Below are 19,207 nucleotides of genomic sequence, written 5' to 3'. Positions count from 1 at the left end.
TATATTATCAAAATTAATTATAATTTATAAGTAATAATTAATTGTCTTTGGAAACATCTTTGATTGTTATCTTACTTACTCATGATACTCAAGTTAATTTTTTTTTTTTCAATAAATAGAATAATACACAATCCATTGGTGTCGGATGTTAACATTAAATATTAGTTATAAATAATATTCAAATTGAACGTAATGTTTTATTTCGCATCTAAAAATGAAACAATACATAAGTACGGGGTGCTTAATTTTAAAAATATAATATAGATAACACTTCCGGTTAAACTGAAAGTGTAAAAAAACTGAAGATGTCATCACTAAATTTTCAAATAATAAGATAATATTTCAAAAATAAGATAATTGACGGTACTAGAACTTTCGCACACCCTGTATATTTCGCGGGCGTACAACTCGTGCATAAGATCTAGAACAAATTTATGTAATCTGTAGAATTTAGAACGATAACTGAACGAGTTCTAGAATTACCAGGAGATAAGCAACCAATATTAATCTAGAATCAAGAATAAATGTTCAAACTCAAACTGTACGAAAATAATACGCAAATATAAGACAAAATAAACATTAAATACCGCTCCCATTCCGAAGAAATTAATTTAACGAATGATAATTTCGAAAGGTTTTTCTCTCAACATTGATCAACGGACACAATTTGATTGATAAATTAAATATGAAGATATAAAACGGGCTGTTATTACCGATTAATAGACGAAATTGTGTGACGAAAATACATTCAATAAACCTAAAAGAGTATTTGTCGACATACCTTTAGTTGTAAATCATTACTGAGGAGGCACACAAATCAAAACAATTTAGTTTTTACAACCGCACATCACAAAAATTTATCTTACGTGTTATGAATATTAAAATATTTACGAAAGTCTCTCGTTTTGCCATGAACACTTTATTTTATTAAATATTCAACTGAATTCATTATTATTATTTAATATCAAACAATTTCAGTCGCGCAGAATGAAAATAACCTCCCGTACTTAAATTACTGCGACTCGATTGCAGCCAAACACACCGAGTAAAGGCGTGGTTTCCAAGACAACGGTGTAAACAAAAAGTCGAAATGAGTCATGATTGGGTCTGCGTTTTTATCGAGACCTTGCCAACGATACAATGTTTTCATACATTTAATACAAATGGAGCGAGATAAAAAATTAGTTTTCATAATTATGACACAAACTTGCAGATAATTTACTAAATATTGAAAATTACTGTTTAGTTTAGTTCCATACTGAGTTCTTATAGGTACTTTATTTTAGAACCTACATTTATTTATTTACCCTATTAAGAAAATTAATGACATCATGAGAAAAATTAGACCCCGAGATTCAGCATTACTTTGTTTATTTATTAAAATTAGTAAAATTTTGCTTTATAGATTAACTCTTGAAACTGTGACAGTAATATTATTATTGGTACCGAGAGAGCAACAAAAATTACGATCAAAAGGCAGCAAGCTGTGGATTTTTGAAAGTTTGTCTTTGATCTATCTTCTATCAAAGACAAATCGTCAAAAATCCGGGTTGCCTTTGATCTTTAAATACAGATTTTTTTATAGTATTCAAACTAATTTTACAGTTTATCTCATATTATGCATGTCTCTGGATGTATTGCGATATTAATATTTATCCCCACCAAAAAATTGATGGCGTCATTATGTAGTAATTTTTTTGCGTTTTAAAATACGCAACCATGGCCGGGTATCATTTGAAAGTATCGATCACGTCCACACCATTCACTATAAAATTTCAAACTTGTCCCCAAAGCATAAATCGCGTGAACAAAGTTTGACCAGTCCGAGTGTTTCCAGCTTTCGTTTTGTTTATTACGCTTCAGTGTTCAGCTCAATCGTGTTATCGTTGAAATTATTGATTGTTGATAAATTACATGAATCGTTTTCGCCAAATTTATACCCAACGTGTGTCGCAATAATGAATTTTTCGTAATAAAAAAACAAATACCGTTTTCACTGTGCCCGTTATTAATTAAAAGATATCCCCATATAAATGTAAATAAAAAATATCCATTACGCCACCAACACCACAAAAGCACACGTTTTGTATGCCGGATTTTATCTGTTTAACCACCGGGTAATTACTTAGAATTATTGTACATTTAATGACCCCTATTTTGTATGCATCTCGCTGCGTTCAACTCGTAATTCAGTGTAGGATAATGTTGTGGCGACCCTACGGGGCAATATGATGTCAGAACTTCTGCACCACTATTGGGAATTTAAATGAACTTTCAACCCTCTAAATTTCCAGCACAACATCACAATACGTGTCCCAGTAACTGCAATAAAATTAAACGAGTAATGACTACCGCGGAACTAACAACGGGAACATGAATGCATTATTTAAGCCAAGTAACACGCAGAAATAGTTTATTTGTTTCTCTCAAAATCTCGATTGAGAAGTAAATAATAACTTCGTTTAACAGATCGGCAAATTCCGCACCAAGGAAGACCGCGCCGATGCCGAACTTCGCCAACTCTTGGGTAGCGACATTTCCGACGTGGAGAGTCTCCAAGGCACGTTGCCCTGGCGCCGCACCCGAAGAGACTCCAACCGTTCGTTCCTAGGCCAAGCAAACGGTAACCTCACCGACGGCGACGACGAAATCCTGGAAACTCTCGTCAAGACTGCTACTAAGGGACCCACCAGGACGGCACCCCGCGAACGGAAGCGAACGAGACACGCTGACAGGAAATCGCGTAAGTAGAAAACCCCCCAATGAGCTAAATGTATAGATTCTTTGTTTGGTGGTAAACAGTGAAGCGCTCTCGCACAAGAGAGAACAATCCCTTCGGTAGCAGAGATTCGCCCTAAAATGGGGGTATGTGGTGCGCTTGCGATAGCATGTGCATGTTTGTTTAGATCTGAGAGTTTAGGGTAGATTTTAATTTACTCGTTCATGATCCACTATTATTTTTCCGTTTTAGTTAGGTGTGTTTTTTGGTGGATTTTTAATTGTGTGTGGTCGATTTTTGTTTGACTTCATCAATTAATTTTTGTTTCTGTTTAGTGCGAAGGACCCTGAAGAACGGCCTGTCAGAAGAGGAGAAGAAGCACCTGTCGGCTTACATCAAAGGCTACTAGATCTGCCTGGTGCCAAATCCTGCAACTAGGGAAATTTTCTTTTAATTTATTTAGCGCATCTGTGAGATGTTCAATGTATACTATTTACAACTGACTTTGTTATGTGATAAAGTAGCTGCTCACTCATCTTTGTTGTTTTTTTGTATTGTTTATGAAAAAAGAAGAAAGAGCTAGTTAGGAGCACATTTAGAGGTTAGGTTTTATTTATTTTCTATTAATCATAGTGAGGGATGAGGACAGCGCTGTTTGAATGTATTGTTTTTATAACGTGCCTTATTCAAAATGGCCACACACCACACTAGTCTTGGTTTTATCGTAAATTAGTTTTTGTTTTTTCTTTAGGCGTGAGTGGATTTTGTTTGCGACTCATTTTGAGGTTATCAAGACTATTACTGTATTGGTAAAGTTTCTATGGACTTTTTTTAATTTCTTTTTTCCATTGCTGTGTTTATGTTACTAGGTAGATCACTAAAGAATTTACCGATAATAAATAAATTTTGTTATTACACACCGAGTTTCATTAACCGCCCCCACCTAATTATACACACAAAAATCTTATTTATTAGAAACACGTTTATTAACTTTAATAGTATAACAACATACAATAGATTGCACTAAAATTAACTTGTATCTATAGTGAATGAATATAACAATTGTAAGCCGAAACAAAATTCAAAATAAATTACGTTTTCCCAGGAATGTGTTGTCGAGCGAACATAATTCTGAAAAAAACAAAGTAAAATTCCCAATTTCGTTGTCCGCAACACACTGTATAAAAAGTAAAAAAAGAAGTTGCAGTCTATAACCTCGCACCGCGTTTGCTATAAACTACGTCGTCAGTCGTTCACAATTCGTCGTGTTTGGGACCGGAGAACTCATCGTGTGATATGAATCCGTTCTTGTCTTTGTCTTCGTGCTGGAAGATCTCTTCGACGAGCTTGTCATGGTCGGCCAACATGTTTTTCATTTCTTCGCTCGGCGTCTCGCCTTCGGCGGCCACCATTTGCTTCTTTAGGTATTCGCTAACCTGAAAAGAAAGCCGATGAAATAATCGTTTTCCAAAAATTTATACACAATTTTACCCATGGCTGTATTACAAGATCAAGGATTTTAAATGTATGACAGGTGTCACACATTTTGTAAGAGGTTGTTCCGGACAACAATAGCAATCGCTTGCATCTCAACTTTGAGCTCGATTACTTTTGAAGAGTTGTGCTGACACAATAATAAGTAGTAGTAAGCGAAGAAAGATAAGCGGCCTCGTGGTCTAGTGGTCAGGATACCTGCCCGGCAAGCGGGGGGCGTGTGGTTTGATTCCACCGAGGCAGCAACATTTTTCTTCGCTTACCTACACAGCAATAACTGGTTTTGCCTGTTCTTCCGACCTCCAGTTCTGTCGAAATAAACTTCGACAACCTTTCTAATTTGATCTTTTTTTTTTCAATTTGTATATTTCTTTTTCTTGAGTTGTATTTTTACTTCCCGAACGTAAGATAAGGAAGTATAGTAATCGAACCCCTTGAACGACTTGTCAATTTCATGTTTTCTTGACGTTTCATGACCCTTAGAGTACGAAAAATTAGATTTCCCATTTTCGTCTGTGGATTTTTATTAGACAGATGCATGTAAATATAACAGGAATATCATCAAGCCATATATATACATTTACCATTAAAACGTTAACAAACTTTACCCGATCATCCCCACCAACAATTTGATGGTGTCTTGTTAAAGGATTCTAAATTAAAATAATTTAAACGTTATATAAAAATTTACTCATATACTAGTGATGTATGACTCCGCTTTAAGTTTTTTAAACGGCCAAATTCCGGAAAAAAAATTACAATTTTTATTAAATTGTCAAATTTTATATGCCTGTTATGAATTTGTGAATATCGTGTAGATAGTTAAACGCTAACCAGAACCAAAAAATTAAAATTGTGTGACAATATTTTGCAATTTAACTCTGAAACTGTTTTAAGGTTAACAATCATGATAAATCGTTAATCAAAATTTATTTGTTTTGTAGTATTGTAATCGAGTTCGTCCGTCGACTCCCTACTTTTACGTTTTCTCAAGTCCGTCTGTCCGTCCATCTATCTGTTTGCCGCCCCGATTTTTAATAATTACTTATACAGAGTTAATCAATCTAATTTACTGAGTAACCAACAAACTCGTTTTCTTGAAAATTGTATGTATAACTTTAGATCAATTTTTTTCTTTCTAAACGTTCTTTTTTTAAAGTTTAGTCTCAGAAGTATTCAAGAAATGTCTTAGCGAAGTTGTTTGGGTTCAATTGTAATAATAAATAAATAACCCAAGCAGAGCCAGAATGTTGAAGTCTCCTAACTTTGGTAATCACAACTGTTTTTAAAGATTCACTTTTTTGTAGATGATAAATACATTTTTCTATTAATAATTTAGCTTCTCCAGGACAGCAGTGAATTATTTTTAATAACACCTAGACATACTCGCTGCACTCGCATTCTAAGCGTTCTTTTTTGCGGCTTTCACAAAAATTATTAAGAAATAATCTCAGTCAAATTGTCTAGGTTTTGCGGCAGTAATAAATCTCTTGTCTTTGTTACTTAACAAAAAACAAATATTTAGAATGCGAGCGCAGCGAGCATGTTCAAGTTACTAGAGTGTCTCCAACCAGTATTCATAAATGTTTTCAAGATTCACATTTTTTGGAGATTACAAAATTCTCTCATTAATAGTTTAGCTTCTAAATTGTTCATATTAATGAAACAATTTTGTAAAATCTTGAAATAACGAATATTTTTTATTACTGTGCTCGCTGCACTCATCTTCTGAACATTCTTGTTTTAATTAATTTAGTGTCCTAAAAACATTTACGAATTAGTTAACAAGGCTATTTAGTTTTTATTATAATAATTCTCAAGATCTCCCTGTGAAGGTAATTTACTGTAAAAAAGTGCGCTACGCTCGCATTTTATTTTTGATCTTTTCAGAGTAATTTACCTTCACAAGGAGACCTCGAGAATTACTTATTTTAATAAAAACTAAGTACCTTTGCTGACGGTTTATTTGTCTGTCATTTTATGACACTAAAGTAATTAAAAAAGGACAATCAGAACGCGAGCGCAGCGAGCACGTTTAGGTGTAATTTAAAAAATTATCATTTGCGTCCCTGAGAAGCTAAATAATTAAGAAAAATTTTGTTGTTAGTTAAAAATGTGAGTTTAAAGATTACTTGTAATCACTAAATGTAATATCTCTGGGACTGAAATATCCTGATCGTGCTCGCTACGCTCGCATTTGAAATAATGATTTTTTCGAAGTAAAATACTTTCACAGGGAGATCTTGGGAATTGTAATAATAAAAACTAAGTAGCCTTGTTGACCATCCATTCGTAAATGTTTTTGACTCTAAATTAGTCAAAAAAGACCAGTCAGAATGCGAGCGCAGCGAGCACGTTCAGGTGTAATTTAAAAAATTATCTACAGGTGTCCCTGAGAAGATAAATTAATGAAGATTTTTGTTGCTATTTAAAACTAACAGTTTAAAGATTCTTTGTGATCACTATATAACGTCTCTGGGAGAACTGTAGTAACAAACAATCGTTAAACTCACATTTTTAAAAAACAAGAAAATTATTCTTAATAATTTAGCTTCTCAGGGACACCAATCAACATTTTTTTAAATTACTCCTGAACGTGCTCGCTGCGCTCGCATTCTGACTGTTCTATTTTAATTAAAATAATGTCGTAACAATTGACGAATGAACGGTCAGCAAAGGTACTTAGTTTCTATTATAATAATTCTCGAAATCTCCTTGTCAACGTAAATAAATTAATTAGGATTTATAAACTTGCTGTTGATGTTGAAGTTCCGCATTGCAGTTGCTGGAAAAGTGGAGTTAGACATGTTTTAAGTTTCTTGTTGCCGAAATAGGTCTACACATACTAAGAAAAAAAGGAAAATGTAGTCCCGCCCACCCGCCCTATCTCTATTGTGATGATTTTTTTTATTCGTCGTGCGCCAAGAAGGCGGAGCTTAACTGCAAAATCCTTATTTCTCTACGAGAAATTAAAATATTGTTTTTGAGTATCGTGCTGTTCAAAGAATACCATGTATATTAAGAAAAATAAAGCCAAAGATTAGGCCCCACCCATACCTGCCCTGATCTAAATAGTAGTTTTCATTCGTTGGCAGACCTAGGGGCGGAACCTAATTGCAAAATCCATATTTCTCTACAAAAATTTACCACTTTAAACGTTTCTAAGAATATAAAAATCATCACAATTGAGACGGGGTGGGTGGGCGGGGTTTATATTGTTTTTTTTTTTCTTAATACACATGGTATTCTTTGTATAAGCGAGACTCAAAAACATGTTTTTATTTTCTTGTAAAGAAATAAGTATTTTGCAGTTAAGCTCCGCCCTCTTGGTTAACGACGAATAAAAAAAAATCATCACAATTGAGATCGGGCGGGTGGGTGGGCTTATATTTTGCCTTTTTGTTTTAATATGTGTAGACTTCTTTTCACAACATGAAACTTAAAATATGTTTAAAATGGAAAATTTGTATAAGGAAATATCGATTTTGCAATTAGGCTCCGCCCCATAATTGCAAAATCCATATTTCCTTCCAAAAATCTACCATTTTAAATATATTTTAAGTTTCATGTTGTGAAAAGAAGTCTAGATATATTAAAACAAAAAGGCAAAATGTTTTAAGTTTCTTGTTGCGAAAAGATGGTTATGTATATTAATAAAAAGAAGGGTAAGAATTATATTATAGGTCTCAACTTAATTAATTCATTTTAGACATGTTTTAAGTTTCTTGTTGCCGAATTAAGTCTACAAATATTAAGAAAAAAGGCAAAATGTAGCCCCGCCCACCCACCCTGTCTCAATTCTGATGATTTTTTTATTGGTCGTAAGCCGAGGGGTGGAGCTTAATTGTAAAACCGATATTTCCCTATACAAATTTACCATTTTAAACATATTTTAACTTTCTTGTTGTGAAAAGATGACTACACATATTTAGAAAAAAGAGGCAAAGAATACTAGGTATATTAAAAAAAAAATAAAGCCAAAGATTAGGCCCATACCCGCCCCGATCTCAATTCTCAATTGTGATGAATATTTTATTCGTTGTCAGATCGAGGGGCGGGGCTTAATTGCAACATCCATATTTACTTACAAAAATTTGCCATTTTAAACGTCTTTCAAGTTTCTTAAGAATAAAAAAATTATTACAATTAAGATAGGGTGGGTGGGCGGGGTTTATATTTTGCCGTTTTTTCTTAATACACATGGCATTCTTTGAACAAGCGATACTCAAAAACATGTTTTTATTTTCTTGTAAAGAAATAAGTATTTTGCAGTGCACATTCAGGATGTTTCAGTCCCACAGACATTAATAATAACAAACAAAATGTTGTTAACAATTTAGCTTCTCAGGGTCACCAATAAATATATTTTTCTTATTACACCTGAACGTGCTCGCTGCGCTCGCATTTTAAACTTCTTTTTTTTAACTTTGTTGTCATAGAAGTGTGCAGGAAAGAGTCTTACCGAAGTTGTTTGGGTTCTATTGTAAGAATAAATCTTTAGATTTTAAATTAAACACATCCTTACAATAGGAGCACAGCGAGCACGTTTGGACGTACAGATTGCTAGTCTACCCAACTTTAATAGATAATCACATTTTAGGATTCACCTTTTTCAAGCAACAAAAAATTCTTTTACAATTTAGCTTCTCAGGGATACTGACGAGTAATTTTTAATAACACCTAAACGTGCTCGCTGCGCTCGCATTCTTGATATTCTTTTTTAAAGCAATGCGGTTTCATAAGAACGCCTACGAATTTGTTTTATTATAATAATCCTATAGGCGTTCCTGTAAAGCTAAATTGTTCTAAAAAAAATCGGCAAGCGTGTAAGTCGCTAGAGTCTGATTTGTTTTTACTTACATATTTTATAAGTAGAATTTTTTATATATGTTATTAAAAAAAATTAGTGACCTGACAATAATCACACTAAGTGTGAGGGAAGTACCGTATAATTATTTACACCATTTTTTTTCTTGCGGTGTGACTAGTATTAACTATGTTGATGACACCATCACACATTTTTGTTAAGGAAAAACGCACTTGAAACAGACGCATAGCATTAATTTGTTTCATTGTAACTAAATTAATGAAATGAATGTCCTCCCCCAAAATTTTTTCAACACATATCAATTTGAATAGGTGGAGTATGATACTAATAATAACAGTACAGTATACTCAAATTTTGGGAAAAATGGAGTGGGCGTTCTTGTTTGACCAATAAAATGGTTTCCTCCTTCATTAATTTTTTTGAGTCACCCTATAAGTAATTCTAAAAAAATGAATGCATTGATAAACCACAAGACTGATAATATTTTGCATATTTTGTAGAAGATTTATTCGACGAAATTTTGAGATGACGTCATCAATTTTTTCGAGGGCATAAATGGATAAATTTAGCTGTTTAGGATAAAAACTCAACTCGGATTCAGACAGATGGAAATAACGACCTATTTTTTCAAATATGGAAAGAGCCATTCGTCCGATGTACCCAATTACAATACTTCCTTAGCTTACGCTCGGGAAGTAAAAAGAGCGAAACTTCAATTGCAAGTAAAACCTAGAAATTGATTTTGCGACACATAAAGACACGACTAAGCACGATCTCAGCAGCTGCGTAAATTTTTATTTAACTGATCTTACTTTCATGTAAACACTTCAAACGTAAATTTTTCAACAAAGGCCAGATTATATCAGAACGTTATCTTTCCAAGGCAGTTTTGCAACCATAATAATCGAAATTTATTTCAAACATCAGAAATCACATCACTCGTCACTCGATAAGACGTCGACATGTTTAACTACAATATTTTTCTGGTGGTGCTCTTCGTCGGCAGCGTGAAATCCGGTACGTAATAATTATTTCGGTATAGTTTTTGCAAACTAGCACCGGACAGGGAAGATCAAAAAAATTAAGCAACAAAGACGACCCTAATCGGATTACTACGTACCGAAATTTATGACACTAGAAAATCCTAGAAACAATACTCAGGGCACTCTGTTCTATTTGTTCTATTGTCTTGGTATCTGCCGTCTTTCTAAACACTTAATTGTTGCCTAAATTTTATGATCTTCCCTGTCCGGTGCTAGTTTGCAAAAACTATACTTATCGTGCGTTTTTAATAAGTAATTCTCATTTCAGGCTGCGAATTCAAAGTTTCAACCGATAGAGCTCCGTTTGTGTTTCGGGCAGATTTTAGTATTCCAGTAACTAACGAAAATGGAACAGTTGATTTTGAACAAAGCGAGTTTTTTTACGTGAAATGTCGCGAAGGAACTTCGAGTTTTCTTCTCGCTGAAGACGGTGACTTGTGCATATGTGTGGAATCCGACAAATTTATCAATACCAGAACGACGGATACTGTGGAGTTTGATAGAATTGCGTGTAAACCGAAATCATCGATCACATCACTGAGGAAGCTCAGCACGAAATGCGCAAACGACTTCACTTTCTTTGAAATAGGAGTACCGATTTACGGACAGTTTGCCCCGGTGATTACGGTGTGCTTCGATGAACAAAAGCTAACACCGTTTTATGCGATTTTGACAAATACGTCGGCGTCTAAAGAAGACGCTTCTAAGTCATTCACTGTTGGCGAAAATGTGTACAATGTGAATATGGATGCTATTTACTATAATTCGTCCGAAATATTACTTCACCTTCTGGATTACCAACGAAATTTACAATATGCTGGTCATTTAGCCAGAAGCGACTTTCCTGATGTGAAACTTAAAAAAATGCAAGAGGATATTGTCAACACGTTTCCCATGGACGCAAGTACGTTGGGTTATGAAAAACAATGTGTTGATCATGATTCTTTGCTGTCTTATGTTGGCGTGTTGGATGTCGCGTCTGTAAAAAATTCTGCTGGAACATTAGTTGAACTTTATTTATACGGCAACAAAGTACCCATTCCACAATGGTCTTGGTGTTTTTCCTATAAAAACAACCCGAAAACCGACGGAATGTTTTCTTTTATAGATATTATGCGCACTGATAGTACTGCTGCCGATTCGTGGTCGAAAATCTGCCCCTCTACTAGCTTAACCCACAGTCATGTGAGTGGTTTGATGGAGGGAAGTTGTTCCGTAACTGGCATTATTCATTCACAATTAAAAAATTTTGTAAATAGTATATCATACAGTGGCGGCTCCTCGGGGTGGGCAGGGTGGGCAATGCCCACCCTATTTGATTGTTTACGATACGAAGTAAATTATTGATTTTTTCTTTTTTAAATTATTTTATATGTATACACAAATAATTATCGTCATAAACATCATTTAAGCCAACGGATTTTCTTCATTACATCCCGCAGATTCCGCAACTGAGAAATTGCAGTTGCAACAGAGTGCGTCAGATCTCGGCGTTATACGGTTCATGTGAGGATGGGCTAGTCCACCCTTGTCCACCCTCCTGATTATAAGCAACGACATACATTCGGTTTTCTATGTACGTGAAACGTGATTGAGAGTAAAGAATTCGAAACGCACTTCTTTGCATATCCGTGTTTTCTTGCTTCAAGCGGGGCAGGACGCCCGGGCGTCAACGTATATCCCAAACGCTGCAGAATCGGATCTCAGATATTCGATTCAAGGATTCAATAAATTAATTTCGATTTTTTTACTTCTTTTGTATTGTAAAAGTATAGAGGTAATTGTTTTTATTACTCTATTGAAATATGGGTAAGGTGGTAAGGAAAATAATGTTATGCGAAAATTCTTAAATAATATTCTTATAGAACAGAGCAACACCATATCAATTAATAAATACTTTTTCATATCAAATGAAAATTTGTAATAACCATATTCTTGTATTATAACACCGTGTAAACTTTATAATGAATTATAAATTTAAAAATCCGAATAACCAATGATGAGAATAAGTAATACATTTATTATTGTAGTACGTATGTGACATGTGTATTTTTTTATTATTACATATGCATTTTTGTTTCATAAAATGAATGCTTTGTTAACTGTAACAGAGTCAACAAAAGTTAAATATACGCTTAATTTATTATTTAATTCAGATGGGTAAATCCACCCTGAAAATCGTCATGGTTCGTCCTCGTCGGAGACACGACTCAATTGAATTCAGTCAGATCAGAAACTGCATTCTGGATAGTGCATTTGATTATAAAAGAGAACAATTTAAATGCGCATTAGTTTTAATGATATGTGAAATAACTCACAGCATTATTAAAAACATTTTAGCACAGAAGAAACTATTTCAGCATTTGTAAAACTGAAAGGGCAATAAATAAAATAATGGCAGATTATTTTTTCTATCTGCGCAATAAATAATGCAATTTAGAATTATTTAATTAAATTTGCTCATTCGTTAAAATCACTGTTTCTTTAATAAATCAATTTGTATTTGAGAAAAAATAAACGAGCATTTCAAATGTTCCTTAAATTACTAAAATGTGCATTAGTTCACAGTAAAGTGGGCATTACACTCCCACTCTTTAAAGGACGTGTCATGTGCTTCATTTCGCGCCAGTTCGGCAGGGAAGGAATCCGCCCTTCTAAAGCCAAAAAAGCATTAATTATTATTATTCAATAAATTAATAATGTTTAGTAATTCAGTTTTTTGATGAAAGAATATTTATTTTAAGTTTCTTTGTTAATTTTTTCAAAACTTTTAATTTGTTTAGCTATTTTTTTGCTATGAATGTCTTATGTTTTTGTTAATTTTGAATGCATTCATAAAACACATTTTAATACAGCAGGTCTATTTTTGTTTGTTATTTTCTATACAGTTTCAATAATGCACGCAGTACAGAAAATCATTGCCCAAAACAATAATTTTATTATTCCAATTTGCACTTAATATAATGCACAAAATGCAAAAACTTATGGCGCAACATAGTAAATTTAATGCACAAATGTTATTGCGCATAGTATAAAATTTAATGCACAAAGTATTAAAAATAATGCACACTTAATTACGACCCATTATAAAATGTAGCTTATTCAAATTACCAAACCGTTAGGCGGGTACCAAAGTAGGTAATTTTTAGCAATTTTTTTTAATGGCAAGTAAGCTGTGCAAATAATATTAGAGAAGTGGTAAAGAAGGTATTAAAGACATTGAGTTTTTGTTTTTAATAAATAAATTCAGTAGCATGGAACTTGATGTTTATGAATTATTTGTTTATAAATTAAGATCATGTCCCGAAATGAAACAATTAGTCATCACAAACTCTTGTGGCAGTAATAAAGGCTTTAATCAAAATTCGAACAATAAATATTACCTATTGGCTGATCGGTAGTGAAACAACAAACAAAACTGTTCGAATTGTCTGTTATTTAACATAAAATTACTTAAATTACGAACACTTTAGAATTCCACAAGAAGAGCGATATAAAATATATCGCTACAGCCTTACAAAAACATGACCAATCTGAATAAACGAAAATTACTTGGAAAACGAAGTGAAACTATAGAAAATTCTCTTAAATTCGGCGTTTATTCGATATGATAATTTTCTTGGCTACACAAAAACATACGTTTCGGGGACAAGATGAATCGCAAATTTCTCTTAAAGTAACTTCGATGATAAATTTAAAAAATTTTTGGAGGGGTCTTTGGTAATTAGTGGTCTTTCTAAAACCAATCAGAACGATTATTTTGGAATTATTTTTATTTTATTTGTTATTGTTAACTTTGTTAGTATTTTGAGAATTTATTTTTTTGTTTCATTTGGCATTTTTAATTTTGCTTTTACAATAATTTTCCAAATTGCTGCTTTTTCCAAGTGTAGCTTATTTTAAAGGTTTAAAATTTAACGTTTTCTCGTCATGTTATTTCAAAATCTTTACATGTTGGAATAATTATTTGAGTTTATAGTTCTAGAAACTCCTAACAAATCCATTTAAGTGCTGAACCTTTTTTTGTTCCTCTTTCCTCTTCTAGTAAGAATCTTCGACGTTCTCGTTGGTTCTTGCTGAACGGCATTGTAAGTAATATTTATAAAATAATATATATGTAATATACTTACATAAAATCTTTGTTACATTATATTGATTGACATGCAGCACCAAAACAAAAACACGTTCTCACAAAGATGATTAATTATATATATATATATATCTTTTTAATACATGTTATAGGGAGCAGTACGGCTCAGATAGCCCCTAGCGCGGCACAGCGATAATGCTCATGAAGCAACGCTGTCCGCAGTCACTTTGTGGTTGGGTGGCCAAGATCGCCGTACCTATCTGAGCGGCTCGGTGCGTCTCCCCCCTCGACACCCAATGGGTAAAAGAGGGTAACAGATTATATATATATATATATATATACATGTTATAACCTACCTATAATGCTTTGCCCACCCATCAAAAATCACCACGAGCCGCCAGTGATATTAATCAGAATTTTTAAATACATACAATTGTCTCAAGGTGGTATTCTATTTTTCTACAACTGCCATTTTTTGTACTAGAATTCCCGGGCGTAAGTTCCCTTTTCCGTCGATCTGTCCTCTGTTTGTTGGTGACTTTATTATTAGAAATATAATCTCCGAAACTACTAGTCCGACTGCTGTAATTTTGGACGTACTTTAAGACTACCGTCAGACAGTTAAAATGGAACAGGCAAGTTTGAATTAGCAATCATCTGCTATCCTAAATTCAACCAGCAATTGTTCCTAAAATCTACTTGATTTTTATTTATTTATATACATTTATTTAAATATTAAATTGTAAATTGTTGCTCTGTGTACTGAATTATGTAAAAAAGGCACATCAGTGAAGTAAATTTGTATTAATAACCGCGCGATCAAACTTGTCACTTAAGTGGAGAAGATAGATACACTATTATTATTATTATTAGGTTTTTATTGAGAAAAAAAAAAAATAAATCGGTATTCAACATTTTTTTAACTGCAACTTGTTTCTTTTAAGAATGTGAATAAAATATGTTTATACTTTTTATTGACAGAAAATCTTTTATTATTCTTGTCGGAAAATACTTTCGCACACAAAACTATTGTCGGTACCCAGAGCGAGGGTATTAGATGCTCCACCTCCTCATTGCAGGTTTCAGTTATCCCTAAACACTTAGATAGAATAAAGTGTTGAATTCAAACCCATTTTTCCAATAATTGTTAGTTTTTGTTAAAAACTCTGCTAAGGATTTTATCACTAATTTTCCACTAGTTTAATTAAAATCATTTTGGATGCAGTTTGAATTACATATTAAGTAATTAATTTATGGTATATTTTGATTTTGAGAAAGATATTAATATTGAAATAAACTGTACTACTACCAAATATTTAATGTGACAGGGGTCTTTGAAATACATTACTACGTCAGTGTGAGGATTTTCAAACGATTCTATGATATTTAACACCTAAAAAACAGAAAAAAACAGAAGACGATGGTGCTTTTTTACGACATTTCTTTCTGAATTTTTTTTGGTTGATTGAATTGTTTCTAGGTGCTTAGAACATGAAAAAAGTTGCAGCTTGATGTATAATACAGCTATATTAATATCATTTTGCAAGAATTTTTCATTTTTTCTACTTCTCCAATTTTATGATATGCATCTCTTCGAGTTTTCATGTTTAAATTGGATGTTTCAGTTTTTAGATTTTGCAAATTTTCGATTTCCAATTTTAATTCTTTCAATTTTACTTTTTTTTTGTTTCTTCAATTTTACGATGTGTATCTCTTTGAGTTCTCACTTTTTAAATTCTCAGTTTTGTGATTTTTCAATTTTTGGATGTTCAATTATTAGATTTTGGAATTTTTCTATTTGCAATTTTTCGTTTCGGTTTCATATTTTCTTTATTTTTTCAATGTTCTGATTTTTTAATGATTATTTTTTCCATGTGAAACTTGTCGATTTTTGGAATTTTCAACTTTTGCATTTACAATTTTTCTAATTTTCAAGTTTACAGTTTTCAGTTTTTGCAATTTTTCAATTTTTTTGTTTTTCTCGTTTCTTAAATTTTTAGATTTTGCAATTTTTCAATTTACAACTTTTCGACTTTTCAATTTTTACTTCCCGAGCGTAAGCAAAGGAAGTATTGTAATCGAGTCCGTCGGCCGACTCTCTACTTTTACGTTTTCTCGATCTTTCATGACCCCTAGAAGACGAAGAAATAGATCTCCCATTTCCGTCTGTCGGTCCGTCTGTTCCGTCTGTCCGTCCGTCTGTCCGTCCGTCTGTCCGTCCGTCTGTCCGTCTGTCTGCCGTCCCGGATTTTTATTAGACAGATAATCTCCGAAAGTACTGGACCGATTGTTGTGAAATTTTATAGTTATATTAGGAATATCATGTAGATGGTAAAACGCTAACCAAAATTTGTCTAATCATCCCCACCACTAATGTGATGACGTCACTTCAAAATTGTACATAGTAAATGTGTTTTAAATTGTATAAAATAATATAGTCCTAAACATGTAGTTTACGACTCCGAATTGAGTTTTTACCCGAAACTTCCAGATTTTTGGAAAAAAAATCAAAATCATAAAACAACATTTTACAATTTAATTTTGAATCTGCTAATCCGAATGTTTTGAAATGTTGCAGATGTTTTAAGGCTATAAAGAGCATCATAAATCTTTACTCAAAATATATTTGGTTATCCCCTCCAAAAACTTGATGACGTCAGCTCAAAAGTTTGCCAAATAAATCCTATGTAAAATGTACAAAATATGATGAGTCTGTGCTTGTGATATATCACCATTCGTATTTTTTGGATTCGCATATACAGGGTGACTCAAAAAAATTAATGAATGCGTAAATTTATTTTACTGATTTACTCAGGAACTACAAAACCGAATGCTTTGAAATCTTGAAGGTGTTTTAAAGTTATCATAAGCATGGTAAGTTTTTGATCAAAATGTATTTGCTCATCCCCCCTAAAAAATTTATGACGTCACCACAAAATTTTGCCGAATAAATCCTATCTAAAATGTACAAAATATGGTGAGTCTCTTCTTGTCATTTATCATTTCATTCAAATTTTTTCGATTTCCACACACAGGTGACCCAAAAAAATTAATGAATGGGTAAATGTATTTTATTGATTTAATGAGGAACTACAAAACCGAATGCTTTGAAATCTTGCAAATGTTTTAAGGTTATCAAGAGCATAATAAATTTTTAGTTAAAATATATTTTGTTATCTTCTACAAGAAACTGATGACGTCAGCTCAAAAGTTTGCCGAATAAATCCTATCTAGAATATACAAAATATGATGAGTCTGTACTTGTAATTTAGCATTCCATTCACATTTTTTGAATTTGCATATACCGGGTGACTCAAAAAAAAAAAGAAATCTACTGCGAAAAAAAACATAATAGACATGCAGTCGTCACGTTTCCGACAGCGAGGGAAGTACTGTCTAAACACTTTAGACCAATTTTTCGTTTTCAATGTCCCGATTTTGTTTTTCAATTTCAATTTTTAATTTTTTTGATTCTTCAATTTTACGATGTGCATCTCTGAGCTTTCATTTTAAAAATTTTCAGTTTTCCGATTTTTCAACTTTTGAATGTTTCAGTTATTAGATTTTTAAATTTTTCGATTTGCAATTTCACGAGTTATCGATTTTTAATTTTTCAATGTTTTGATTTTCCGATTTTTCTTTTTTTCAATGTGAAACTTTTCAATATTTGGATTTCTTAATTTTTCGTTTTTTTCAATTTTAGATTTTTAAGTTTTCACTTTTAAATATGTATCTAATAATTCTAATTTTTAAAATTTTTCATTTTTTCAATTTCACGATTTCTTAATTTCCATTTTTCAATTTTTGGGTTCTTCAATTTTTCGATTTGCAATTTTTTCTTAATGGAATAATAATATTCGGAAGAATTAATAATTTTAGTCCTCTGTTTTGAGGCGACAAACTCATTCAAATCAAAAAAAAATTCTAGGTAACATTTTTCCGATGTACCCTCAAAACGGAGGATCAAAAACTATGAAGTGGTAAGCTACAATCGACAAAATGTACTGAATATCATTGTTATAATTCTTACTAAATAAAGACGTTTGTATTTTCACATTTTCAAGAAAATGGGGCGCCTCATTCTTAATTTGATCAATAAAAAATATGAATGCAATGATGAATCATAAGCAAAAATTCATCATATTGTGCATTGGTTATTTTTGGGTAGAAGAATTTATTCGGCAAAATTTTGAGATAACGTCATCAATTTTTTGGGGGGAATAAACAGATTTATTTTCTATACTACTAAGTTGGTAGTAAAAAAAAATTCAAATCTGAAATTTCATGGCAAATTTATGAAAATCGTCAATGCCAAGAAACAAATAAATTTGTTAAACAATGCTGGAAAAAGGATTTCTGCCAAGAAACAAAGGCTTAAATTTGAGTATAAAAAAAATAAAAATAATGTAGGATCCAGATACTAAATAATCATCAGTCATTTTTCAAAATTTGTCTTTTATAGAATTTTCGTCTTGTCAGAGTTCCGTCAATTCGAATATTTAAGTTCAACATGGAATGATCAAAGACAAATCTCCAAAAAATTCATGGAAACCTTTGATCGTGTTTTTTTTTTTAATAACTCTCGGGTGATTTAATAGAATGATCCTGAACACTACTGCACATTTAATAATTTTTAATTAATAAATTATGAAATTAACGAACGGAATTTTCCAGTGTTTTCAATGAGTAATAAGTGGGTCCTACACTTCAACGATAAACATTACCTAAAAAGTTATCTATTTTTGTTTAAACGTATAGATAATCATATCTGAAGAATCATATTTTATGGTTTATCTAAAACATTGGACCTCTTAAAACTTTTGATAAGACATTAATTGTATTTCAGGGGCGAGGAAAGTTCTGTTTAAATAACTTTAGGTTTTTTTTTTTCAAATATTGTTTATCTTGACTAATTTTCCATTTCAAAGCCAATTTCCAATTTTTTAAATGACCGCTAAATTAATAACACTGAAGAGATTTTTTTTTAATTAATTGACGTTTTTATCGAACACTGAAATGTGCCTTGATTATTA

At 32.3% G+C, this 19,207-nt stretch overlaps 3 protein-coding genes across 9 annotated transcripts in view; 2 read left to right on the top strand and 1 right to left on the bottom strand.

The window, feature by feature from the left end:
• The window catches only part of Fhos (Formin homology 2 domain containing), a 279,471-nt gene extending 275,835 nt beyond the window's left edge, over positions 1-3,636 (top strand). For 5 of the 7 annotated variants that reach the window (XM_064054589.1, XM_064054591.1, XM_064054593.1 and 2 more), the window contains 2 exons: positions 2,470-2,743; positions 3,055-3,636. In XM_064054589.1, the coding sequence (XP_063910659.1) occupies positions 2,470-2,743; positions 3,055-3,128 (348 nt within the window). In that variant the 3' untranslated portion in view covers positions 3,129-3,636. Of the gene's footprint in view, positions 1-2,469; positions 2,744-2,802; positions 2,866-3,054 lie in introns of all 7 variants that reach the window. The other 2 variants (XM_064054590.1, XM_064054596.1) reach the window with 1 other exon arrangement.
• A 47-nt stretch (positions 3,637-3,683) lies between these two features.
• The window catches only part of LOC135127903 (peptidyl-prolyl cis-trans isomerase FKBP2-like), a 114,272-nt gene continuing 98,748 nt past the window's right edge, over positions 3,684-19,207 (bottom strand). Inside the window, exon 3 of the mRNA XM_064054585.1 lies at positions 3,684-4,155. Within this exon, the coding sequence (XP_063910655.1) occupies positions 3,973-4,155 (183 nt within the window). The 3' untranslated portion in view covers positions 3,684-3,972. The remainder of the gene's footprint in view (positions 4,156-19,207) is intronic.
• On the top strand, positions 9,949-12,030 carry LOC135128388 (uncharacterized). The gene is made up of 2 exons (XM_064055300.1): positions 9,949-10,058; positions 10,353-12,030. Exons 1-2 carry the CDS (start codon positions 10,004-10,006, stop codon positions 11,429-11,431), a joined length of 1,134 nt encoding a protein of 377 aa, XP_063911370.1. The 5' UTR covers positions 9,949-10,003; the 3' UTR covers positions 11,432-12,030.

This window comes from Zophobas morio, unplaced genomic scaffold, assembly GCF_036711695.1.
Source record: "Zophobas morio isolate AGI-343-1 ecotype UQ-CSIRO unplaced genomic scaffold, CSIRO_AGI_Zmor_V1 ptg000012l, whole genome shotgun sequence".
NCBI lineage: Eukaryota > Metazoa > Arthropoda > Insecta > Coleoptera > Tenebrionidae > Zophobas > Zophobas morio.
Note: the sequence above shows the minus strand (reverse complement) of the source record. Positions and strands in the feature narration are given on the sequence as shown.

Coding starts and splice junctions, on each gene's coding strand:
- LOC135128388 (XM_064055300.1), top strand. CDS start 10,004: ATGTTTAACTACAATATTTTTCTGGTGGTGCTCTTCGTCGGCAGCGTG. Junction 10,059..10,352: donor CGTCGGCAGCGTGAAATCCG/GTACGTAATAAT, acceptor TTCTCATTTCAG/GCTGCGAATTCAAAGTTTCA.